A 25,501-nucleotide genomic window follows, 5' to 3' on the forward strand; every position below is an offset into this window, starting at 1 on the left:
TACATGTCCTGATGCTTGTAAGCCACAGTGTCTCCATGTCTTCATGGTGTGTAATCTAGCAGTCTTGCTCTGGGCTTATTTTGTAATTAGTAAATGGTATTTGTGGTGTGTGTGTGTGTGTGTGTGTGTGTGTGTGTGTGTGTGTGTGTGTGTGTGTGTGTGTGTATACATTGTTAATCCAGGCCAGAGTGTGTCAAAATCCTGAGTTTATCAAAATATACTCACAGCTATTCATTTAATCATCTTCTCAAATTTATTTGGGGATCAGAAAGTGCATACATGAACAATGATGTTCTGAAGTGGGTCAAGTCAGGTTTCACACCAACAAAAAAAATGTTTGAAACCATCAATTTTCCTCAGATATGACTCCTAAAGAAAACACAAGCTATTTCCAAAACGTTGAATGTTGTATAATCAGTACAGTAAATGAACATTTACAATAACAGTATTTTCTCACAGCAACAGGCTATTAACAAAGGGCAGCTAAATGCTTCAGATTAAAGCAGAAAGACAAGGCCATTTAGCACACTGGGGAAAATTAAAAGTCATTGCAAGTTACAGAAACATCATTCTCAACAAGTACTATTTTGACTATGTGATGCGGAGACAAATTGAGCTTTCGATCATATGCACACCTCAAAGTGAAACAAAACCTGTGTAAATATATTAGTTAACTGGATTTCAAAAATGTAAAAACCTTTATGATCTTCTCACGTAAACACCAACCAATCCCCCGAAATGTGTTTTCTTTTTGACAAATTTGACTGCAAGATCCCACAGTGTCTATGGCATAGAAGAGAGATGATGGAGAATGACAGCTGAGGACTGTTTAATCAGGGCTGCATGACATTGTCAAAAAGCCACATTGTAAATATTTATACAGATATTGCAATTTTTTTCGACAGTTTTCATATTGATTTAAAAATTACTAAAATCATGATGATGTGCCATTTCTTCCAGTCTCTGCTAACATATTTTATTACATCTGGAGAACAAGCTTTGTAGACCAGAGCATCTTTGCAGCGCTACAATATCTTATTAAAACGCTGTTTGGCACATTTTAATTATTTTGATTATTTCGCAATTAATTGTGCAGCCCTAGTGTGAATGCACATACCACTTCCCTCCTCTTACTTTACACATAACCACACAAAACCTTAACCTTAACCGTCCCTGTTCCAACTTATTAACTTTATCTATCGCCAACATAATACCAAACCCTCTATACCTTTTATACTCTACCTACATTACCAGTTCCTTCACTTAACTATGTAACGTTGTACCCAAACCTAAGCATTTCTGTATCATCACCTATTCACCACAGAAAACTGATCTTGACCAGTTCTGTGAAAATGTTCAAAATTGCATTCACTGCAGGCACTTGTGAACATTCAGGACCAACATTTTTTAGTTAATTATTCCTACGATATCCATCCCAGGCAATTATGCAAATCAAATAACTTAAGTTTCTTTTGTATGTTAAATTAATATTTGGTCTGAAACAAGTTGCACACAGTATCAGTATTGAACATTTTACATGTCCATCAGAAATCCCTGCTTTCACACTCACACCTTCTGCTTCTCTACCTGTGACACTCTACATCCTGTAGTCCTACAGAATCTAGAAATTGACTTCCTTACAAATTAAACCGAGTATTATTACAGATAAAACCTTCCTTATTTCATTACACTGCAGAACTTTCAACACATACACCGTAGCTGTTATTCAGTCTTTTCTGCCTCTCTTCATATCAAGCTCATCAATCTGTTTCATCTTCAATCAATTCCAGCAACCCTGGTTAATGGCCTTGATTGACAAACCTGCAAGTCCTTCCTAAGGGCATCCAATTGGGTCTTAATTATTTGAAGTCAACATCGAACACCAGTTTGGCTGACTCAATCTTCCTTGCCATAAACCACTATAACCAGCACAAAAAAATCTGAAACAATAACAGATCTCATTTGAATAAAGAAAAGAGGATGCTAAAAATATCTAAAAAGAAAAAATAAAGAAAACAGGATCACTAATTTTTCCTCTCATTATTCATAAACATGGCATTTACGATGTTGAAAGATCGGCAAGCTAACCTAGTAGCTTACCAAGATAGCTAGCACCTGGAAACCTATAGTATAATATTAAATTGACAGAGAACGACTTAACATGATTGCTTCTGCAAGTACTTCATGACACATTTTATGATATGAGACACCAGTTATTCTCCTACAGTGATCAGTTTGTCCTGTGTTTTCAGTATGTCTCTAATTCATTTTAGTTTGCACAATGATAAAATAGTAAGGTTACAAGAAGAGACAGTAAAACAGAAAAAGACCCAGATTGTGCACACACAGTGACAAATGTCTGACTTTACAGAACTACATACTACTAAGTGGTCAGCCTATTAAAGAGAGATTTTTTTTTTTTTTTTTTTTACAAAAAAAAAACATAAAAACTCATCAGTGCTTTATCAGTGCTATGACATATCAATCTCATCAGCAACTTGTCCATAGTTAGCAGCACCACATGACCCCCTGCTTCAGTAACAGGATGTATGTACATGAAGACAGTCATAGTATCTCCACCTCATATGAGATACCTGTGCAAATGCTATGCTTTAAATCTAGAGCAGTGGTGTAGTTTATATTCATGCACATAAAAAAAGCTTTTTTTCTGTATTCCTGCTACATAATTAACTGGGATTTGTAAAGTTTCTTTTCAAATTCACATTTACATGGATATCTTAACACAGAGGAAATTAGATTAAATGAATATCCCGTAAATCCAGACTAACAGAAATGAAAGCTCAGCAGTCGATGTGAGTGATGTGTCCCTTACCAGTATTCCCTCTATTTTATTTGAGACTACACCACTGTTACAGAGTCCAAATTTCTACACATACAAAGTGTAGTGCTGCTTGAACTAGCACTAGTATTATAAAACGGCATGAAGTGCTGATCACAATTTCAGAATTTGCTTCTTTGCTTTAAGGAGCGGAGTGGAGTAACAAAGTCCGGCTTGCACCACCATCTAGTGGTTGTGGCACGCTGTGTCCACATTCTGTGCAAGTTAATGCCTGATATGTTACTAAGGTGCAATACTTTATCTCATATTTTTGTGTTTACAAGTACAACAGATCACAACCCCACAAGAAAGCAGTATCACTCATACTGTATGACTGACAGGTGACCTTGGAGTGGTGTGTTCTAGGAAACTACAGTAATGAGTGCTTAGCACCAATGATGGAGACAAAGCAAATAACAGAACAAAAACACAACAAAAATGAGAGAAAAACTTGAGTATATCACAGATTACAGCTAACCAAATCAAAGAAGGAGTAACAAAACGTATGTTTTATAGCTGGTGGTGAACTTATAGTACCAGAACTGATATCAAAACAGTACCCATCCATGATGTCCATAATGTAATTAGTAATACGTATAATACTTAAGTAACAACAGTGGCATGCAAAATCAAACATTTACACCTTTTCACTGCCACAGAGTAGGAATTTGATCCATTTTTCCCAACTCCACTAATGGCAGTAAACGTATAATTTCAAGTGTACCTACGTGTAATAAAAACCTCAAAGATAGAAGTGCAATTTAGGTGGCCCATCGAACAGAAGAAATACTTGAACTAGGAAAAATTTGTAATCAAACCAGTGACAAAATGTAAAATCAAAGATTCATATATGCTTTTCAAATTAATGGACAACTTACACTGGCTAAATTTAATCACTAATGTATTTTTTCCCTATAAAAATAATTTGCATTAATCACTGTAACCCACAAGCGCCACTTCATTTCTGCTCACAAAGTGCACTGAGTCCCTGTTAGTCCCTCCAGGCTGAAATGTAAACAATTTCAAAGTAATCTTTATCATAAGAAATGTAATTTTCCAAAACCATTTTGATTATACCTAGCACAGAAGGCTGTGTACCAACACCTATCTACACACATTTTATGGTAAGATACTCTTATTTGGTCCACTATAGCTGGAATCACAACTTGTTAGCTGGTAGCTCATTTGCCAGCAAAACTAGCTACAATGGCTGCATAATTCAAGCAGTCATGTTAATGATTTTACACCTGTTTGGTCAATCATAAGTCTTTTTGTGACAAAGTTGAAGTAACAGTATTTTTTTGTGATACTATGTATAATTCTGATAAAGTTTTTTAGTGTTTAGTGTCTTTATTTTTCCAGTTTCCAGCTATAATCTTTAGGTAAGGGCTAAAATGTAACATTTATCTAAATACTTTGTTTTCCTGATTAGTTTGTTAAGGATGTCCCAATCAGGAGAGCTGGTCATCCAGAGCAATTAATTTAATTTGCTTCTCTGTAATATTTTATTGTACCAAATGAGTAGTATACAGCTTACTGGTTACCCCCTTGCAAAACGGTCATATTGCAGATGTTACATGTTGCTGCTGGACTGCTTTCACGTTCTAATTTAAGTTTTTTCCACACTGCAGACATTTTATCCACAGGTTTGCCAGAGTAACGTTACGTGTGCGTCTGAGTTCTGCCACAAATAGTGTTCTGAAAAAAAATCAGCCATGGGACTGCGTTCGAAATTGCCAGTTCCAGTCAGTGGCAAAATGCCTATATCGGCCGCAATCCCGATCCTGGAGATTGGCTCGGGACATCCCTAGTTTGTGGTACAAACATTTGAAACAATGAGTACGTAGGCCAGCAGCTTCTCATGCCAAGTGTGATGTAAATTCAGTTGGCAACTGCAGGGGGAGTAAGTTCTGTTTGACACTCACTTTTACAAAATGATTAAATATAATGATTTAAATCTGATGCTTAAAAGCAGTGAGTTATATGAAAGCAACCATATTTGATAATACTTAAGGGTATTAGTACTGTTGTTGCCTTGTGTTCAGCTAGACACAACATCAGTGTTTGGTTAAATACATTGTTGTCTTGTGTATGGGACGAGACACCTGTCCTGAGGGTAACACAAATGAAATTATACTGGCTGGAACAAGAACACTTAAGGGCACTTTTCAACCAGAACCTGAAATGGGACTACTACTTCAAATCCAGGATTTTATCAAAGCTCTTGGATCACTGACTCCAACCAGAATCCCAAGAACAAAACGGAATCATTACAGACACCTGTCTGACTTGTCAAAGACCTATCTGAACCAGACTAAAAATGTCAGATATACCTAAGTAACTGTGCTTTTTTTGGATTTGTATGTACACAACACACAGAAATGCTTTCAGTATTTGCCTTGTGCTACTTCACAGTAAATACACGCTCATATACTTTAACTAACACTTGAGATATTAATAAGTGAACTAAAAGCAACTCAAAGATTCTTCAGACTTTACAGTGATTGTCCAAGTTTTCTACAAACAAAATCAACATCTGCCATCACAATAATATTGAATAAAGTTGCTATAATGGCAATGCTGTAAAGCATAAATACACCCCAGAGGTAGAATTCACAAATTTTTTATGTCCTGAAGAAAAATGCAGAATGAAGACTGGACATGAGTTAAAATACCACTGAGTGAACACTGATGTCAGTAAGAAAATAACTTTTATATTCCTGATCACTAAAATAAATACTTTCACCTTTTTCTAAACTGCAACATCATATGTGAAGTCAGTATTTCGGTGCACAGTTCCCATCTCTGTGTTTGTGTGTGTCTTGTTTTGGATAAAGTGCTTTTGTGTCTCTACTACCCATAATGCATATGTGCTGCTGGGTAGTACAGAGTCCCATCCTGAGCTCAGTTTCCCAGAAGCACCCAAACACTGCAACTGCACTGAGTACATATGGATTTAAGAAATATACAGGTGGAGTGATTGAACAAATTCCTAAAAAGTGAATTAGACTCTGAGTACTACCTTCTGTCTGATGTCAGGTACAGCACAATATGGAGCATTCATTTGGATGGTTGGACAAAATTATTTTAAAATATTTAAGAGAAGGCTAGAATGTCTTTGACTGTAACTTAATGGTATGAAACTTGACTTTCTTGAATTTCATGTGCTTGCCTTTCAGGAAAAAAGTACTGAAACATGTAGTGTCTGGAATAGTGTATAACTTCCATTAATATGGAAAACTCACTGATACCAGTACTAGTGTTGTCAGTACTGCTGCAAGATTTGATTCAACGTTGAATGCCAAGTACTTAATCCAAATTTTGTTGTGCAAGCTGTTTGTGCAAATGGCGAGTAAATGGGATTTTGTCATAATAGCTTTAATAAAGAAAGTAGATTAGAAGATAACAGCTGTCTGGCTGATGCCAGAAACTACATATTCCTCTATTGTAGGTAACTTTACTAGGCAAATTCAGTGATTGTTACTCAGAAAAGTTCCTACCACTTTAGGATTTTTAGACACTCAAATGTGAACATTGTTCTTCTCGTATGGTGACAACACTAACCGGCGCTCTGGTAGAGCCTGGTGGTAACTGTGTCCATATTGGTGTGTCCCCAGTGCCAATACAGTGAAGCTTTGGGAAAGTGCCATCAGGGTGGCATGCTGGTGTGTCTCAGCTGGGCTGCTGGCTGAGAGCGGGCCAGGCCAGGGTTACATTCAGCTGCTGGTTGTGCTGGATCAGGGATGTGTGTCGATAGTGGAGGACCAGTTCTCTCAGAGATGAGTACAGGTTGTAGGGCTCAGCGAAGCCATAACCTGTGGATGTCCTGTAGATCACGCAGTGCTTCACCTCCCCATCCACACTGCACGAGAAGAAATTTGTCACTTGAATGGACAACACAACACGTGAAATAATAATATGAATGATTTTAGGGTAGATTTTGGATGTTAATGTACTATAATTGGTTGAACGTGCTTCCTGTGTGAGCAGCACGTGTGCATGGCTGAATGAGATCATGTTTTTAAGTTTTATTCACCCTAAATGTAGTCTTGTTTGCAGCAAGCTATTGAAACGCACCATTAACTCGAGTACACTCATGGATTTCTCTGGGTTTGAACTTTGTTGGAATTATGTGGGCCATTATTTTTTGTTAATGAGTTTCCCTATTAATGTGCACATAATTTGTTAAGAAATTGAATTGAATGTTTTATTGTTTGCACTTAAATTGTGTGCAAGTGTACCTAAATGAAAAAGTCAGGACCCCTAATTAATGAATTATAAATGCCTGAAAGATGTTAAGTGGAATGTACTCACACAACAGAGCAGGCAAAGGATCCTTTCTGAGTCTGGCTGTCTCTGATGAGGAAGGTCCCGTCCCTCTTCCCCTTTAACAGCTCCTCGGCCTCTTTTCGTCTCATGCCGCCAACGTACCAGCTCCTCTCCTCCTGGTGGGTAACATCTGCCAGGGTGTACGGGCTAAGGAATGATATGGAGGTTGAAGAGTTAGAGTTACAGCTATCAGTACTGACTTATTATCTAAAGCTTTAGCAAGTGAATGTATTGACCTGTCCTCCATACAGATGTGGCCAACTGAACCTGGGTTCTTTGCAAGAAACCTGTGCTAGTTGATCTCACCAACAGAGGAGTTGCATACTAGCACAGATGCATTTAGGCCATTTTGTAATATGTATTGTTGAACACATGATTGTGTGCTGTGTATATTTTCAACTGGCATACTCTGTGGTTCATGGTACAGATATTTAAAAACATTTACATGTACATTACAGTAGAAACATGGTTTTCATTCAGGTTCTAGTGAGTTTTTTTGTTTGATTTAAAATCTCTAAGTTCAGTTGACCTGGATAGATGAAGATACTCACTCTTCCTCTTCGTTCCTGATGCCCAGCCAGTCATTAATCTGGCTCTGTCTAGTGCCTTGCTGGGTGAGCCAGCTGAAACATAAGCATAACTTAGTAAAACAGGCTGCAGTATGTGCAAAGAATTCTGTAAGGTGTATCCTATGGGACTCAACCATACAATATGCTGGGCCTCAAAGCTTCACTGAGAATTGCCTGTGAATATTTAATATCTAATTAAATTAAAATTAGAGTTCTGTTTCCTGTTTATTTACTGTCTTTGCGTCTTATTTGCTGTTGCCAGTGTTACCTGTACAACAACAAAAAACATTCTAAAACTGATTTGGATGTCCGATATAATGCTAGTGCCTTATACGTTCTTCTCTTTTTGTTATATTAAATATAATCCTCAAGATGAGATGATTGTGGTGTTTTGTTTTTTTTTTGTTATTTCCACAAGACATCTGTGGGGCACCGTCCAGAGAAAGTTGAATTTTCCTACCTCAAGAGTTGGTAATGGATAGTAATAATGTCATCAGCTTTATCAGACCTTGAGTCTTGCTGCATTTCTTGTAAAGTGACACCACCTGTCCGTGTAAAGACTCAAGGCTGACAGTGTAAACTTTTCAGTCACAGTCAGGACATGAATCATAGCTACTATCTGCTTCTTTGAATTCACTGTAGAAAGAAATGAGTAGGAGTCAGCTCTTCTCATCAGGGTCATGATAACCCCCCATACTGAGCATACTGGAGATCCACAGCTGTGGCAATGAGTGCAATGACAACAGCTGATTGCCTTTTCTATGTTTACAACTCAGCTGTGTCAGTGGTATGTGACAGACTGTTCTGAATGAAACATTTTATCAGTGATATCTCAGATGGATTTCATCTCATGTTAGCCTGTCAGCTAACTAAACAGAGTTATGTTAAGACACATAATTTGCACTGGGGTTTGGGACCATCTGTGGGGCCACCTGATATGCAGACAGATTTGTGAGATAATGATGACTGCTGATGTACCTGCTTGATACAGAAAAGTATGGTCACTTCATCTCGTGTTTAATTTATTGTGACTATTTTTTTTTATTTCTATGGATGCTAACACCTCTTGCCTCTCGCCCATGTACTTGATATACATTTCAATATATAGATAATGGAAAGGACTGTTTTAGAAGCAAACATGAAATCACAGGCCAGTAAACAACAAGAATCTTTTCTCCATCAGTATAAAATCTAGATCATGATAATTTTCTAAAGGGTTTAACTTACAGCAGGTATTGATCTCTGATCTTCCTGAGCTGCACAAGGTCGGGCTTCATGCTGTTCATTTTTTTGTCAACCTCCATGTGAGCCAGAGCCTTCGTCCTCAACTCCTCCTCCAATTTCTTCTTGCTGCTGTGGATCTCCTCCACTCTCGTGTGTAGCTCGTCTGAATTGCTTTGAATCCTGGAGGAGGAAGATGAGGAACATTTTCAGTAAAGAATTCTGCTAGCTTGTTGAGAGCATGATTAGAAAAAAATAAATTAAAAAAATCATCATAAAATACACAAAGTGACATTTTGAAATCATAAGATGGGGTTGGCATAGGAGGCATACTTGTCAGTTTCTGTACTGCTGTCTAATGTGAGAAACATGTCGATGTACTCCTTGCTGTAACGTTCTTGAGTTTCACACTCCTCCTCAAAGATCCGAATTATTTCACTGAAAGCCTCTATGGCTGTCCGCTTGCTCTGCAGTTCCTGGAGAGGAGAGGAAACAAATATTTACTTTAAATGTCAAGGCTGTTGTTGTGGTGAAGCATTTTGAAGTAAACGATTTTATTAAATATAACCAGTAAAACCACAGATTTGTGTTCTAAAATGAAGTCTCAGTGTATAGGATGCGGTTGTACCTGGGCAGTTTGGTTAAACATCTCATACAGATGGTCATACTCTTTGCTCTTCTCTTTGTATTGATCCTGGAATATCCTCAGCTGCTGTCCAACTGCATCAATGTCAACTTCCATCACAACCTGCTGCGTTACACACAAGAATGTACAAGATATTTAGAACCCGGTCAAATTTTAAAATTCCTGCAATGCAGTTCTAAATGACCATACAAAATGTTTGAAAACGTGACATTTATCATATTATTTAAACTAGAAAAGAAAACAGAATTAAAAACATCCTTGAAATGAACTGCTTCCATGTTCAATATCCATCTAGTTCTAATTCAGGCAAGCAAATTAATAGAAACAGTGCAGAATAATTAGAGAGTTCAGATTCACAGCTCAAGGCCTCATAAACCCACCTGCTGGTATCTTGATATTGGGTAGAGTAACCGTGTGTCCAGTTTAGAGTTGTATTGGGCCAATGACTTGTTCTGGTAATATTGGATCAGGTCCACCATAGAGGGAAAGCCCAGTGGCTCGGAGAAACCGTACTTCCCTTCTTGATGGAAGATCTTTATCAGTCTATTGGAGCCATCTTTTCTGCAAAAGTGAGAGTATAATTGCCAATACTCCCATTGAAGCACAGAGAAGAAAAATACCCCTCTCTTTATCACTTCCATTCTACATTTAAATCAAATTGAATATCTGATGGTGAAGCAAGTAACACTAAGATTTTGTTCCCCTTTAGAATAAAAGAAGGAAAAAAAATGGAGCATCACAAATACTTTGGATTCCTTTTAAGTTAAATACTTTGGCAAGTGGACATTTCACATGCCTGGCGTGTGATCCAAAAAGTTTGCGGGCCCTGCAGAAGTCTAGCACAAGTGTTGCTGGTGTGAGATATATTTACTCGCAGAGTAAGACAGGAGCAGCCGGTCAGCATCAAATTTGTGGGATAAGTGTGGGATGAATTTCAGATATGGAAGTAAGGGACTCATTTCTCATTGGTCTTAACCTACTGATGTAAATGCTTTATCTTTCACAACCAACCATACACAGACCTCTAACTGGAGGCTAATGTCCATCCAACACAGCGTCAGCTCATAATCCACATGAACACCTTTTCCACTTTGAATGTGGACTGAGAGCAGCAAATAGGTTTTCCTTGTCCAAGCTCAGTCTATTCAACAACAGTCTTATTGTGCTCTCAGAAAGGAAGCGTTTTAGAATTGCAGTTGCTCAAAATATATAGACTTAAAATCTAATAGGAGCTTTGGGTTGCAGACATGCGTATAAAGCAAGTGCCAAGTGTAAAGAAGACCACGTAGACAGCGTTGACTGAAGTTGGAGCGTGTCCCTTCCTTCAGACAAATGTGAGATGGGTGACTGGAAAAACACGACTGAAACACACCGTCTGTAGACAGGAGGGTGTTATGTTGCTGACCGCTGGTGTCTGTGCCAAATGCTCATCAACAAAGGTTTGAATCACAAACCAGACTGCCCTTATTCAGCTAGAATTGGCCAGAAACCAGGGCATGTATAAAGTTACCTTTTTAAAACCAGTAAAACTAAATTAAGACTTTGAGACCAGGAACTATTAACTGATCTCTGACCACATGAATGCAGGTTGGGTCGATCATACCCTTTCCATACAAGTACTGATAATTATAATGTTATCAGCAGCTCAAAGGACAAGAACACTTTGAGTCATGAAAAGCCAACATGAAAACTATGTAGTCAGTTTGTGTACTTGTCACAAAATAGACTTTAAAAGTAGTTACCTTAGTGTGAGGGTGTATTCTCCCTTAACCTTACTGGAAGCATCTCTCACCAGGAATGTGCCATCTGGAGTGTTTCTCATCATCTCATTTACTTCCTCTCTGGACAGCAACGGAACACAGTATGGTTTTAAACAGTTCATGTAGGAGTTTTAGGAAAAGCAATTCATATCAAACTAACACGTACCATGCCAATATTATTACCTTGAGATATTCCCCCAGTACCACTCTGCCTCTAACAAATTGTTGTCATCAGAACCAGGGTCACATGCTGCTATCGCTTTGATTATGTTGTTCTTGGGTTGAAGTTCTGAAAGGGATTAGAACTTTTGGTTACGAACATGGAATTACAAATACAAAAATATTGAGATTAGCAGGATTACCAAGCATTATTTTATGTAGTTTTTTTTATTATTATTCTCACTATTATTGTTATGAATAAAACCCTGCATGTTCTGAATTGAACCAAATTGAATTTATTTATCAGGGCTTATTTTCTGTGTCAAAAATCCCTGTTGCTTTGATCCAATTTTCAGTATGAAAACTACATCCATAAAAGATGATTCATCATATTCTCCACCTTTTTTAAGCTCATTACATAACAGCATCTTTCTATCGATCAGCAGCAAGTACCCAGCGTTCAAGTTTTGATTTATAAAATTACAGAACAGGTAATTGAGGTACAAATATGATTTGATGTTTGTATTAGTGTTGCCAACAATATCAAAATATAATTACGTATGATTCTGAATATCTGAAACAGTTTCAATACACATTTTCTGAAGTATTGATGCATCTTTACCAGCTGCCCTTTATTTAGCTGCACAATTTGACCTGCACAGTATTTCTAAAGGCCTAATCTAAGGAAAAAAGTTAGTGTTTACTTAAGTCTCTTTTGCCGTTTACTGTTACAAAGTTATGTCTTTATGTCATATCCTTGTTATATTTATCCAAGATGTGCAGAATATAGATATTTTTCAAGGTATTGTATTGAAGTAAGAATTTCCAGTATAATGACAACACAAACATGTATTGCTCACATTAAAAACGATTTAAATATGCTACAAAAGATCTGTTTCACATCTAACAAGCAGAACAAAGAGATGGTGGAGAGTACCTCCTTCCATTGCAATGTTGGTTCTCAGGGCAGGAAACACATCATCAGGATCAACAGGGGAGGAAGGGTCCTGCAGGAACGCTGTCAGGATGTGAGACTGAGCCTCGCTGTCGTTTTGGCCCATCTCCGGCTCCAAGAACTCTGCAAAATCAACTGCACAGTGACCCAGTGTTACTCCTGATGTCGGTTGAGGCCAGTCTGTATGTGGCTATCTGCACTTTGTGGCTGTTCAGCACACACTGCTGGCCCACTGACAAGGACTCCAGAGGGAGATATCATTTGTGTTGCTTAGTCTTGCACCATGTGGGAGACTCTGTCCAGACTAGTCTGCTGACAGGTGACACTGTCTGACTGCCTAAAATACCAGAACGGGCACTCCTCAACACTCAGGCACACTCAGGCCAGAGTCAGTGCTGCTTGGTGCTCGACCTCGCCTTGCCTCGCCTCGCCTAACAAACAACAGCTGTCTACAGCGAGATGCCATGTGGGCCTGAAGGACTCAAGCTGATATGCCACTGTGCCCCTTTGTGTTTATTGTCCCTGTGTGTTAATGTGGCATTAGGGAGGCAGGGAAAGGTGAGAACCTGCCTGTCAGGCATTTCCTGAAAATGTTGTGTTTACCAGTATGTGGCTATACACAAATATGCCGTTTTATGGGTGTTGTGTGGGGCGTACTGTTAGCAGTTGATGTAAATCATCCCTTCAGCACTTGTGATGGCATGCCTGGAGATGCATTAAATCGTTGCAGCAGACAGCGCTGCATGTTTGAGGAATCATATGCATGCTGTTGTAAAATTAGAAAGGGCGTAAACTCATTAACCCAGGTCCCACAAACATTGAAGCTCTGTCAAAACTTGCCTGGTACAAAAACCTAATAAAAGCTGCAGTAAATCTTGCGTGGAGGTGAATCATTCAACTCACTAAGCCCTTAACCCATGTGATCCCAACTATTACCATTTCTCTTTTGTGAAAGTTTGTGAAAATATTGTTGTCTAGAGCAGAAACAATTTGCTGATCAAATCAATCTTATCACAAATAGTATTGGCAAATATTGCAATATTTTACTTAATACCTCTGCCAAGAAGTTTATGTTTTCATCTGTGTCCGTTACTTTGTTAGTTAGTTAGTTTGTTGGTTTGTCAACAGGCAGCATTTCCTCAAAGCTTAGATGGGGGGTCTCAGAATAGACTTTGTAAACATTATGTAGCTGGTATCTACGAGTGCATACAGTTTGATGCAGATTCTAATAAAAATGTGCATGTAGGGTATTTAATTATATTTTTCAGTAAGAGTGGCTTTTCTTCTGTCTCTGTATCAAATAGGGGTAGAAACCTGCGGCTACCTACAATGTGCAGCTGAAATAATGGGGATTCAGAAAGGGAACAACAGTGGTAAGGCTTGATTCAATTAAAAGTGACAGTTGGGCTTTGGTGGAGGTATGCACTCTCCTGAGTGCCACTGTAGTTGTTTAAACATTCCATAGTCCAAACCTCTCAGTTGTATTTGCTTTTCTTTGTAGTTTTCATAATAAACTAAATATTGTTTTGAAGATGCCACATTTGATGGCATCTAATATTTGAAACTCTAGTGGTTAATATGCAAATCAAGATAGTAACTTGCAGATTCATCATGATCATAAAAGCAATCGTTAATAACAGTATGATAGTCTCCTGTAGTCCTCTATTGTAACCATTAATTAAAAAAGTTTTGACTGTGTTTCTCAGAAATCAACAGCCCCCGTTACTATTCCAATGGCAATGGCAGTGCCAGCAGAAGATGCATAGCAGAGCATAATTGTGACAGTCTGTGAACAGCTTCAGCTTTACAGTCTGAAAGCAATGTAATGCCTCATATTCACTTAATTTATTTAAAAACGAGCCAAAATCATAAATTCAAACTGCTGGATGTCTTAACTGGATTCTGCAAAGTTTTCATTTAGTGCAGACTGGATGTGTCTGACGGCAATGCTTCTGCTGTGTTTGAGTTGACTTACTAACTCATTTTTTATGTGCACAGTCATTTTATCTCCTTTTTCATTTTATCTTTTTTTTTTTTTTTTTTAAACAAAGAGCTATATTATTTTCATACACTCAATCTTTCATTACAATCAAATGAGAATCCAGCCTTTGAAATGGTTCTAACTTCTGGTCAGCGGCTATGGCTTTTTCTCACTGAGCACTGGATTACTGAAATATATAAGTAAATGCCATCGACCACTGACGTTAAGATAAGTGCACAAACAGTTACGCATATTGTATTGGATATATTAACATCAGATTCATTTGCAGCATTCAACCTGTATGAAAACTAAACCGTAGTTTGGTTTGAAAATGGTTTGCACAAAAAAGGATGAAGTGACGCAAAGCCAGCATATCTGTGAGATTGTTTCTGCATCATCATTTTCAACTGTTTATTATAATGATCAAATGCATCAGAATTAGTCTTATCATTAAAATACCAATACTGATGCTTAAAAATCTTACCTTGAACTGCTGGTGAAGGCTCAGGCCTAGTAGCCATGGGTATGTCCATCTGCTCTCGTGATTGGTTAAGCGGTGATGACATCATCACAGCAAATACAGATTGGGGCTCAGGATTATCTACCATATGGTTGGTGCCCTCGTTGATGACCACAGCCTCGTCCCTGAGATGGAGGCATGCGAGTGATGACGTTGGGAGATCGTTGTCCTCCGCTCTGAGCTCGAAACCCTCCTCTGCCATTTTCACAACATTGACTGAATTGTCCTGCTGAGTTTTGTTAAGGTGCTGAAGCAGCAGGATGGTTGGTGCCACGGTGCTGATGATCACATACTATCAGCTTATAGTTATACTCATGGCTGAGGATAGAGAGGGTGACGGTGCAGAGTTCAAGGTTGCCCTGTGTTTTGGAGGTAGAGCATGTTCCTCAGCCTGAACCCCCAGTGTAACCTCATCACAGAGCAGAGTGATGACATTGCCAGTAAATCCTGAGTTTTTACTGTGTACTCAGTTGGAATTCTCTATAGTCGAGCACTTTTCTGCTTCACAGTCATTTGCTTAAAGGGCTTCATACCTGGGAGCTACCCAGAACCACAGTTGGTTACTGAACAGCTGAGTGCCTCTTTCATAGATGACACTAGTTATTGAGCTGTAAACCCAGTGGAAAGCAACAAAGCAGAGCACGACTGTCAGATTTTTTCCTCAAGGACTCATGCTTCATTTCATATCAGAAATCCTAAAACAAAAGATGCACAAAGTTTCAGATTCAATACCACAGAAATAGGAAAATATGCACTTTTTTTGCATGCAAACATCTATCTATTTAATGGTGTAATACGCCTGGACTAGGGCTGCACAGAAATGTTTCAGCATCGATGTTTTCGTGTGTGCACAGTAGTCACATTGCAGACATTGTAATATCAAGTAATTCAAACACATATCGTTCTTTTTTGGTCTTTGTGATTCAAAATTGAAAATGTGCACAGTTCTCATCTCAAGAATAGTCAGTCTAATATTAGATTATTTAGCCCAAGAGGGTTCTTAGAAACATGGGAGATGGTTGCTTGGGAGAAACATTCATCGATCATTATTGATCAGTTTATCAAACAAAGCTGGGCCTATGATAAATAATTTCCAAATCAAGTTTACTGATGAAAATTCCTCTATTTTATCGTATGGCAATATATGTTGGAGTTAACCAAAATATTGCAATGTCATTTTTTCCCAGTATGCACTGTTTGACCACTTTCTGCCTTATGCTGAAACACAGCTGTTATTTTGTTATTCAGGACAGTTTAAACCCTTACCTATTAACCCTTTATGGTCTGGACTTGCTGCCCACAATGCTGATGCTCAGTAATATTTGAATTTAACCTCTGGCATTGTCAGTACTAGTAAAGTAAAAATATTTTGTATTAGAACATTGTAGGCAGTGCTTCAAATAAATCGGAGTGGCTGCTTTTATTGCAACATTAGCTTTTTAAATTATGTTAACAGGATAACGTATTTTAGATTCTTAGCTTTGTAATCCACTTAACTAATAAGCAACATTCCTGTCGGGTTTTGTGTTCCATTATTGGTTTGTCAATTGATTTGCCAGGAACAATATACATCGATGTTAGGGCTGAAAAATATATTAAAGGTCTAGTTTGTAAAATGGTTGATTGTTGAAACTTACTCCAAACTTGTCAAATACTGCCACTTTTGGTTGATGGCCCAGTTTTTGACAAGTTGGGAATGAGACTCAACAAACAACCTCAAAAATTGGGCCTTCACATCAAAATCATATTGCGATTATTTTAACAGATTTTATGATACAAGTTGAGATTAAATTCACCGAAAAATATAAAAATGATGACACGATTTTTGATGGCGTGTATACCAAATTAACATGTCCTCTTATTGCTTACATCTGGATAATACATGGCAACTTTGGGATATCAATGCTTCATTTGTAAAGGCATGTTTTGACACATTTGACCTTATTTAAAAAATTACAGCTCCCATGAATTGAGTGTTGCAATTGACAGCATTCTGATTTCTTTAATATTTAGATGAATTTGCACCTCTAATCTTATATCTAAAATGACACATACTGTACTATGTTTGAGGACCATCATCATGATCATTCTGTTTTTTTGTTTTTGGTCCAACTTGTGATGAATTCCCATACAGTCGTCTATCAGAGCAAATAGCTGTGGCACAACAAGTCTCAGTGAATATTTTTTTTTAAATGTAAGGTTAATTTGGGAATTAAGTTTCTGCTGTCTGCGCAGCAGACGAGATCTGCTCTGACAGAAAAAAAAAAACTGGAATCATGTTTAAGCAGATTCAGTGTAACATCAAAATAATTTTGCTTCAGCACTTGACCTAATTTGTCTCCTTATCAACATTTGCCATCCTCACCATGTAGTGATGATCCCCACTAAAATACATTCTCTCACAAGAAGACTCAAGCATATCTTTCCCTGAACACATTTATTTTTACGAGTGTTGCCCTTCAATGTAGAAGAAAACAAGTCATGTCAAGTCCAAGAGAGTGTAAGATATTACCTTTTATATTTACATGGATTTCATGGGATTTGACCTTTTTGAGAAGTCTGTATAAAATATTTTTATATAATGACTGTGGTTATATCATGAAACCCATTACATGGTAACAAATCTCAGAGGACTGTGGATAAATCTTCTTCCTCTGCTAAGCATTTGGGATTAGTCAGCGGTTTATTATCCTCCTATACCCTTTACAATATGATATCCTGTTGAGGGGATGTGAAGTAGGGGTATTATCCAGCTGCTTTACAAGAGGAAACTATATCAAAATATATTGCAATGAAAGATCAAATTTTTTGTGAACACTATTGATCTGGTCCCATCACAGTGGATAAGGAAACAGAAAAACCAGTTCATGGATGGTAGCTGGATCGCTCAACCGAAACAGGAAAAAAAAAACATGGTTTCACTGACTGACTATTTTCTTTCTAAATCTGGTGTTGCGTTCTGTTTCTATAAACGAAGCGGTTGTATCAAAATTTTGTGAGTGATGCAACACTGCAGACCAAAAGTCGAGGCATTGGAAATGGCGTCGGCATCAAAATACTTAGAATGGTACGCAGCCATGAAGTCTTCACGGCTCGATGTTCACGGAACATTGTGTCCAGTTCTTGTTAAGGTGAAACAAAATCATAAACAATTTAAAACAAAGTCCTGCAATCTTTATCTGTTAAGCCCATTTTGTTATGTTTAAGTACTTGTGTCCTAAAAAAGCAAAAAAACTTCCAGCAGCCATTGGACGACACAGCAATGTTATCCCTCAGCTCAACTCATTTATAACATTTTTGGTCTCAATTAACGCTGCTATTGATGTTTACTAAAAAAAAAAGAGAAGTACCGTTCCAAACTAGATTGTGTTTTAATGATACAAACAAAGTCAATGGTGTTGCTCCGCTCCTGCACCGTTATTGGATGGTGGATCCATTACAAAAAGCAAAGTTGGAACATAAAAATCTTATTACGTATGTTGCACTGAGCAGCAGCACTCAGCTGAAAATGTCATGTACTTTCAACGAGTGTCTGGCAGTTGAAATCGTCAATCTACCATACAACAGATAATGCTGAAAGTATTTATTTTGTCAATGATGACCATCCTGTAAAACATGTTTTTGTTAAGTCCGTCGTTTTCTGTTATCGATCAGCGTTGCATCCCAAAAACAGGATGGCTGATGTACGCCATATTTCCCCAACGCCTTTAAGCTTTCCTTCGTCCCATACCTAAGCTTGTAATGACGAAGAGACATGAAGGATGAACATGCACAGAACTTTCAAAATGGCAACTTCTGATGTAGATAACAGCTTGAAAAAATTAAACATCATCAGGAAACTCAGCAGGACGGGACAGTACGCACCTACCTGGGCCAAGACAGAAGGGACCGGCGGAAGGGGGAAGCCAACGTATCATCGACATCCATGAAGCGGCGAGGAGACGTAGCTGGACGCACACGTGGCTCGGATCAAACCAACCACAGGCCTTGGTCCTCACGCCATCCTGTGTCCCTCCACCCCCCCACTCCTCCTATCCCATACTGTCTCTCCACTGTGTCCTCCATCTTTTAAAGATCCTCTCAATTTGGTGGTTGTCCGTCCCCTTTGAGTGCCACGTTTTCCCACGATGCCATTCCTGCGGGTATTTCCTCTGTTCATCTTCGATACACGTCATGTCTTCATGAAAAAATAAAGCTTTTTCAAGACAATTCCCTCTGTTTTGACTTTCACATGCAATTTTCAAGCAAAAAAAAAAACAAAAACAAACTCCAGTCATCTTTAGGGTGCAGTATAAAACAAATCTACAAAAACATATTTAAGTATGAAAAAAAATCCATAAAAATGATCTAGATTTAAGAGCTTAAGCAGGTGAAGGAAAGGCAAAAGTAAAAGAGCAGCAGTGCTCTTCGCACCGTAACTCTTTTTCACAGTTTGAGAGCTCAGTGTGGCTGCACAGTGGGGGGACAGAGGCATGAGAATGAGTCGGTGGGAAAAAAAAAAACTCTTATATAAATAAATAAGGGAAGGATGCCACTGTTGCTATACAGAGCAGGGGGCTTAGTGGTCTCCTGAAATCTGATTGGCCGGCCTGTTGCCATGTGCTCGGGAGTCAGCAGAGATGCTGCTAACAAATCAAGGAAATGTTCTAATATTAGACTGTATGTATCTAGGCAGCGGGAGCCCCTGACCTCTCAACTCCGCCAGCGTTACGTTCCACTTCACAGATCAGCATAATGAAAGAAGTGGTGTGGAAGTAACTGGTTAAAAAAAAATGTTACGCCACCGTAGACAAAACCGCAGACACAGCCCCCCCCCCCCCCCCACCACCACCACCACCACCACCACCACCACAACTGCCTCCATGATATCCCAGCCAGTAGAGTTACGAACGGACAGAGACAGAGAAAACAGATTCATCTTTTGGTCAGGGTTTCCGATATTCATGACATTCTGATGCATTTTGTGATTTCTCTGCATTTTGGTTTTCTGGACATGCAGCTTGTGAAATTGTTTTTGTTATTTAGGTGGAATTTAGCTCATGAAAACAGTTTATCTCGTGTGGTCTTGCAGGTTCTGCTGTAATAAAGTAGGTCCCTGCATTAAAATTTAAAGAAATTGCGACTAGTGAGCCGCGAAAAAATGCCTTTTTAAAGCAGGCTGATCCCGTTTTCCCTTCTACCTTGCATTTGTTATACATTTCTGCACATTATACCATCTTCAGATCAACTGATTTTACATTTAGTTCTATCTCTTTAATTTGAGGTCATGGCTTCTGGCAGTGCATGTCCAACACACTCATCATCATGTATTTATCTGTTAATTATTTGTTTGTACATTTTTTAAAACACATTGACAAACTCAATTATGTCATATAAATGGATTTCACAGGATCCCAACATGTGATATTATAGAGCCCTGTAGATATTTGCAACTTTTACTTTATTCTTCTGTGCGAATCAAGCATAATACATTTCTTAAGGATCTACTCATTTGTAATTTGTAAGGAGACTTAGCTGGACTGGCAAATTTTATGTTGTATCCTATTTTATCGATCAATTATACAATAACTGAGACATTAATTAGTATGTATACATTGAACAGAGGTCTTGGTATATTAATAGGTTATTTTTGTTCTTTTTCAGTGTTTTGTGAAAACATCAAGAAATCATGACAACATCAGTAAAAGGATTGTTTGATGTTGTGTAATGTTAAAAACTGCTTCCTTATTTCTTATCACATCGAAATCTTGAGCTTGAGAATTTATAATAATTTCTTGTAAAATGTATAGCGGAAAGCAGGGAATCACATGCATTTTTCATCTCATTAAGCTCACAGTATCCACAGATCCTCTCATCTCCCACTGAGGTACGGATGCATCATCTGGTTTTATGGTGTCATGAAAATATACCATTTCTTATCTTCTGTTTTAAAATGGAGATTATACTTAAGGTTTTATTTACATTTCTAACAGATTATGTTTTTGATAATCTCATAATAACTGACTTTATTTTACAGATGATGTGGTTATCTCTCTGCAGTGATGGTCTCAAACAGCTGTTGAGTGAATGCTCCTGATGTGGTGGTGACTTAGCCATCAAATTTAATGACATGTTAATTAGATGTAAAGAGGTTAGAAATGTGATGTTACCACAAATCTGCTTACCAAGCTTATAAATACGTTTTACATGTTCAGCTGACGGTGGGACTGTTCAGAGTAACTGCCTGTATATGTGCAGCGATAGTACATGAGAGGTTTTTAGGAACTGTCCACACGAAAATAAGTATCTAATAAAAAAACAAACCTTTTTGTCTGCGTCTTGGCATTTTATACAAAGGGAAACAACGTTTTAGGTAACTGAAAACAGACAATTTCCAAAACCCGTCCCAGGATAGATATTCACAGAGACTAAGAAACAGATTTTTTTGAAATGATGATGCAGGAACACTCGGAGTACACTCTAAATTAGTTATGGATATTGGGATGTGGGTGCAAACATACCTGTGCATGGAATAAATGTCAAATGAAATGTGTTACATAATTTTTGGGGAACAAAAAAGTAAAAAAAAACAAAAAAAAATCATAAAACACAAAATGAAAATAAGATGTGACAGAATAAACAGTGAAACTGTGAAACAATATGCCTAACTCATTTTGAGTAATGTATGTGTTATGATATTTATATTTAGAAAGACATGGACGGACTGATGATACAGTGGTGGAATTGAGACAATAACAGCTGCTTGTTTTGCTGACAAAATAGAATTATTCAGGAAGGCTCTGTAAAGAGAATCAAGGTTTCACTGCCTTGCTCATATTATTTTCTGTAACTAAGGAACTGACCACAGTTTACAATCTGCTCCTCTTTACAGTTGCACATGTGAGCCCAGTGTACGATACCATACAGCCATGGGATGTGTGTTTTCAGGTGTGTTTGTAATGAAACACTTGTTTGGATGGAGATCCATTTTTTTTAAAAAAAAGAAAACTGTTTTGAAAAATGCCTGCGTACATGTGGACAATATATCAGGACAAGCATAGACGGAAAGCAGAATGGATTTTTATTTTCATTGTAAATTTGCTTTGGAAATTGTACTTGAAGCACCATTACATTGACTGATTTCACAGTCCTTAATACATTTTTAGTCAGTATGGTTTGTATGTTACACATCCCCCAAAAAAGCTGCTTATGTACTTTAAACCTTTCATTTCATACAATCCATATTACATCTGTAATATTACATTTTTCTGCTGTGATATCGACTCATTCATCATGCAAGTATCCAAGCGTCTTTATTTGTTAAACTTATAGAGAGGACAGTATCTCATCATATATCATATTTGCTGTGGCTGCTGCTGAGATGCCAAACAGAATTGCATGTATGCCTGCAAGGACAAATAGAGTCCCATATCTGTTGTCTGTCATCACAGTTGAACTGTCTGCTGATGTAAAACAACATTTTACTTCTACATTGTGAGGGCAAGAAACTCCTTTCTGGTTTCAGCATTATCATGAAATGATCCCAACATGGCACTTGTAACAGTACTGGCGTTCATCTTCTGCACTCCTCTCATCACCATGCACATGTGGCTGAAAGACACAGAAAGGAAAATGTAAATCACTGTAAATCTTCAAAGAGCAAGTCAGTGATTTGCCCTGAACCTATTAGAAATAAGAAATAAGACACAGGATAAATGTAGGTGCCTTCTGAACTCTGGTCCCAGTTCCATGTTCTTTTAGTGTCTTGCTTGCAGATATGTCTATCAATATCTAAGTAGCTATGATAATGTTAAATACTTAAATTTCAAGAGATTAAGAAAAAACAAGTTCCAATATGTTTCTGTATAATGTGTTGGAAATAAAAGCAAAATACTCACACAGCCTCAATAACCACTGCCACTCCGGCAGGCTCCAGTGCCTCAGAGATGGCTGAGGCAATCTGTTTGGTTAGACGCTCCTGAACTGTAGAGAGTCGCACAAAAGTTGTTCCAAAGTTAAATTGAACATATGACAACAGAGGAATACATAATAGTCTTCAGTATTAAAGCATTAAAGTAATTTTTACCTTGAAGCCTTCTGCTGTAGATCTCAACAATTCTGGAAAAAATAAAAACAAAGAGGCTGTAACAAGTGCGTCCATTTGTGCGGCTATGTGTGTGAGTTTTCTAGTCACCCACCTAGCAAGTTTACTGAGTCCAACCACTTTCTTGTTTGGGAGGTACGCTATGTGAGCCTGGAACATTCAAAGAAAGAATTATCAATGTTTGTGTTAATTAATATGTATTTCAGTACACATAATGCATGATAGATCAGAACAAAAATATCTAAGTAGTAATTAGACATGAATATCATCAATTTATTCAAGCCGATCACAGATGAATCTTTATCTTGGCAATTTTAATATTATGCAGCACATTATTATCAACTATCAGTATTGGCAGTCACTTGACTGGAATTCAGTGACCCTGAATAATTACCTTCCCAAAGAAGGGCACCAGGTGATGTTCACAGAGAGAAAACAGGTCGATATCCTTGACGATAACCATCTCGTCGTGGTTCTCATCAAATATAGCATCGTTTAAGATATCTGTGGAATAGATATTCATTCTCTGTCATACTAGACCAAAGGATGAAATGAAAAGTGACAGAATGGTGGACTTTGTTTTACAAATCAGAAATGAGACCCTAGATGGGCTTTAAATGTATGGCGCTGCTGTAGGGTAGTCACAAAATGTATTATAGTCATCAAAATGAACTTTGTCCTTTTTTATTTTCAAAATTGATATGGAAAGTGCCAGCACAACTGAAAGTTTTAAGTAGTTTTCAGTTTCAAAAAGAAAAAAAGTATTCTTACCTTTGGCTGTTTCTTTGTAGCCTTTAGTGAGGAACTGCATGGCTTTGGCAGCACGTAGTGGTGTACGTAGAAGGCCCTCCCGCTCCACGTCTTCTCCAAGCTCACTCAATACGGTGGTATAGGCTTTCTCAATGTGAGACAGCTTGTCTACATCTGCAGACTCCCTTGAGACCTCTCTGCACAAACCATTCTGTTCAGACTGGATGTACATGTTCTGATTCTCATCAGCTACTCCATTCTTTGCTGAAGCATGGTGGCACTCCATTCTGGTTCTTTGGTCTACTTTCAGTCAGAGATGCTGCAAGATGCAATAAAGCAATCAGCTGTTGGCTCGGTGGTCTCAGTGAGGACGTCCCCTGTTTTTAAAGCTTGCTGTGAAGCACTCAGGCAACAGCATCACGGGAGCAACTGACCACATAAATTAATTTCAGATTCCCTTCTAATTGAATGCTATGGAGCAGCATTTGACTGACCCTGTGATTTAAGGTTAAATACCTTGAAGTCAGTTGCTCTGATGGAAGGCTTGAATGTGTGATATAACCACCACTCGTGTGCAAGCCTTGACATGCTTTTGAGGCCTTTGTCTACTCTGATTTTTGGGAGGCAAAATAAAGTTGAATGAGATTTAGCTGCGGGCTGAAGTATAGGCCTGAACTATCCAACTTTTAAAACTACATGAAGATGCACTCATCGAAATGAAGGGTTATTGGATTGATAGGAAAAGCATGAAATATAGGCAATACAGATGAAAAAACATTAAAAAAAAAAAAAATTCTAAAATGTGATGGGTGATGGAGAGTTACCCTGATTACCTGGCCAAGCCGATATCAGCCAACAAATGTTCTGCATGATACGTCACAGAAAGCAGTGTTTATACGGGCCACTGAGTGACATGAGAGATAACATGTGTCATGTAGACACAGGCTTTGCATGTAATTACAACTCTACAACGTCCCACTTGGTCATAAAGGAACGGAAATAATCTTGTGGGACACCTAGAATAAGGATCTCAGTCTGTCAGTGGCAAAGACAAACAGAACAAAGCTATGTCCACTACAACTGAGTTGCTTTTGATAAGTGTGATTAATTTGCACTCTAAAATATGTAAACATGGGGCCCACATTTAGACAAGAGTCTTGGAATTCGAATTGCGTTGGCCAGTGGCTTTCTGCCAAAGCAAACTCAGTCAGTTTTATATCATATTATATTTACAATTTTTAAATAGGAATTTACAACCTTTATGCTTTATTGTTGTACCCTTTTCTACACTTTTATCATGACTAGCTAAAAGTAATAAGGTCTCGAAGCAGTTTATAGTCAAACAGTCTAATTCAAACCTAAATGCAGACAGCAGGTCAACCCTGATCAGTATAAACGCCTGTGAGACTGATGGACTAGTTGCCTCATTGGAATAAGCACTTTGAGGTAGATTCTTAGCCCCTCCTGACAGATAAAGATCACATTAAGAGGGTGAGCAGTTTGCGTAGTACACAGTTTAAGGGAAACTTTTAATGTGAAACAATTAGAAATCTTTAATGCAAAAAAAAAAATTTAAAAAACAATTGTAGAAACATCTTCTGTCTGCATGATAGCGTTGGTAACTGGTAAGCTCAGTCAACTCAGAAGGTCTTTGTTGAGTCTTATCTTTGTGTTGTGACCAAAAAGGAT

The 25,501-nt window shown here is 38.0% G+C and overlaps 2 protein-coding genes across 8 annotated transcripts; both read right to left on the bottom strand.

Moving 5' to 3' along the window:
* Positions 1-177: 177 nt before the first annotated feature.
* LOC119028110 (phosphatidylinositol 3-kinase regulatory subunit beta-like) lies at positions 178-19,410 on the bottom strand. Of its 7 annotated transcripts, none has more exons than XM_037113652.1 (12): positions 18,844-19,410; positions 14,944-15,674; positions 12,461-12,613; positions 11,548-11,653; positions 11,347-11,445; positions 9,985-10,165; positions 9,587-9,709; positions 9,292-9,434; positions 8,965-9,141; positions 7,720-7,791; positions 7,154-7,315; positions 178-6,701 (listed from the first exon to the last, which is right to left on the bottom strand). In XM_037113652.1, exons 2-12 carry the CDS (start codon positions 15,179-15,181, stop codon positions 6,512-6,514), a joined length of 1,644 nt encoding a protein of 547 aa, XP_036969547.1. In that variant the 5' UTR covers positions 15,182-15,674; positions 18,844-19,410; the 3' UTR covers positions 178-6,511. The 7 variants fall into 7 exon arrangements, with proteins under 7 accessions (XP_036969547.1, XP_036969546.1, XP_036969549.1 ...); XM_037113651.1 differs by having other exon boundaries at positions 6,512-6,701; positions 18,848-19,410; XM_037113654.1 differs by having other exon boundaries at positions 6,512-6,701; positions 12,461-12,601.
* Positions 19,411-22,069: 2,659 nt separating this feature from the next.
* On the bottom strand, positions 22,070-24,308 carry LOC119028813 (GTP cyclohydrolase 1-like). The gene is made up of 6 exons (XM_037115090.1): positions 23,834-24,308; positions 23,457-23,566; positions 23,157-23,212; positions 23,045-23,076; positions 22,857-22,941; positions 22,070-22,569 (listed from the first exon to the last, which is right to left on the bottom strand). The coding sequence occupies exons 1-6, from the start codon at positions 24,096-24,098 to the stop codon at positions 22,446-22,448; spliced, it is 672 nt and encodes a 223-aa protein (XP_036970985.1). The 5' UTR covers positions 24,099-24,308; the 3' UTR covers positions 22,070-22,445.
* Between the last annotated feature and the right edge of the window lie 1,193 nt (positions 24,309-25,501).

The sequence above is a fragment of the Acanthopagrus latus genome, chromosome 11 (genome assembly GCF_904848185.1).
Source record: "Acanthopagrus latus isolate v.2019 chromosome 11, fAcaLat1.1, whole genome shotgun sequence".
Classification (NCBI taxonomy): Eukaryota; Metazoa; Chordata; class Actinopteri; order Spariformes; family Sparidae; genus Acanthopagrus; species Acanthopagrus latus.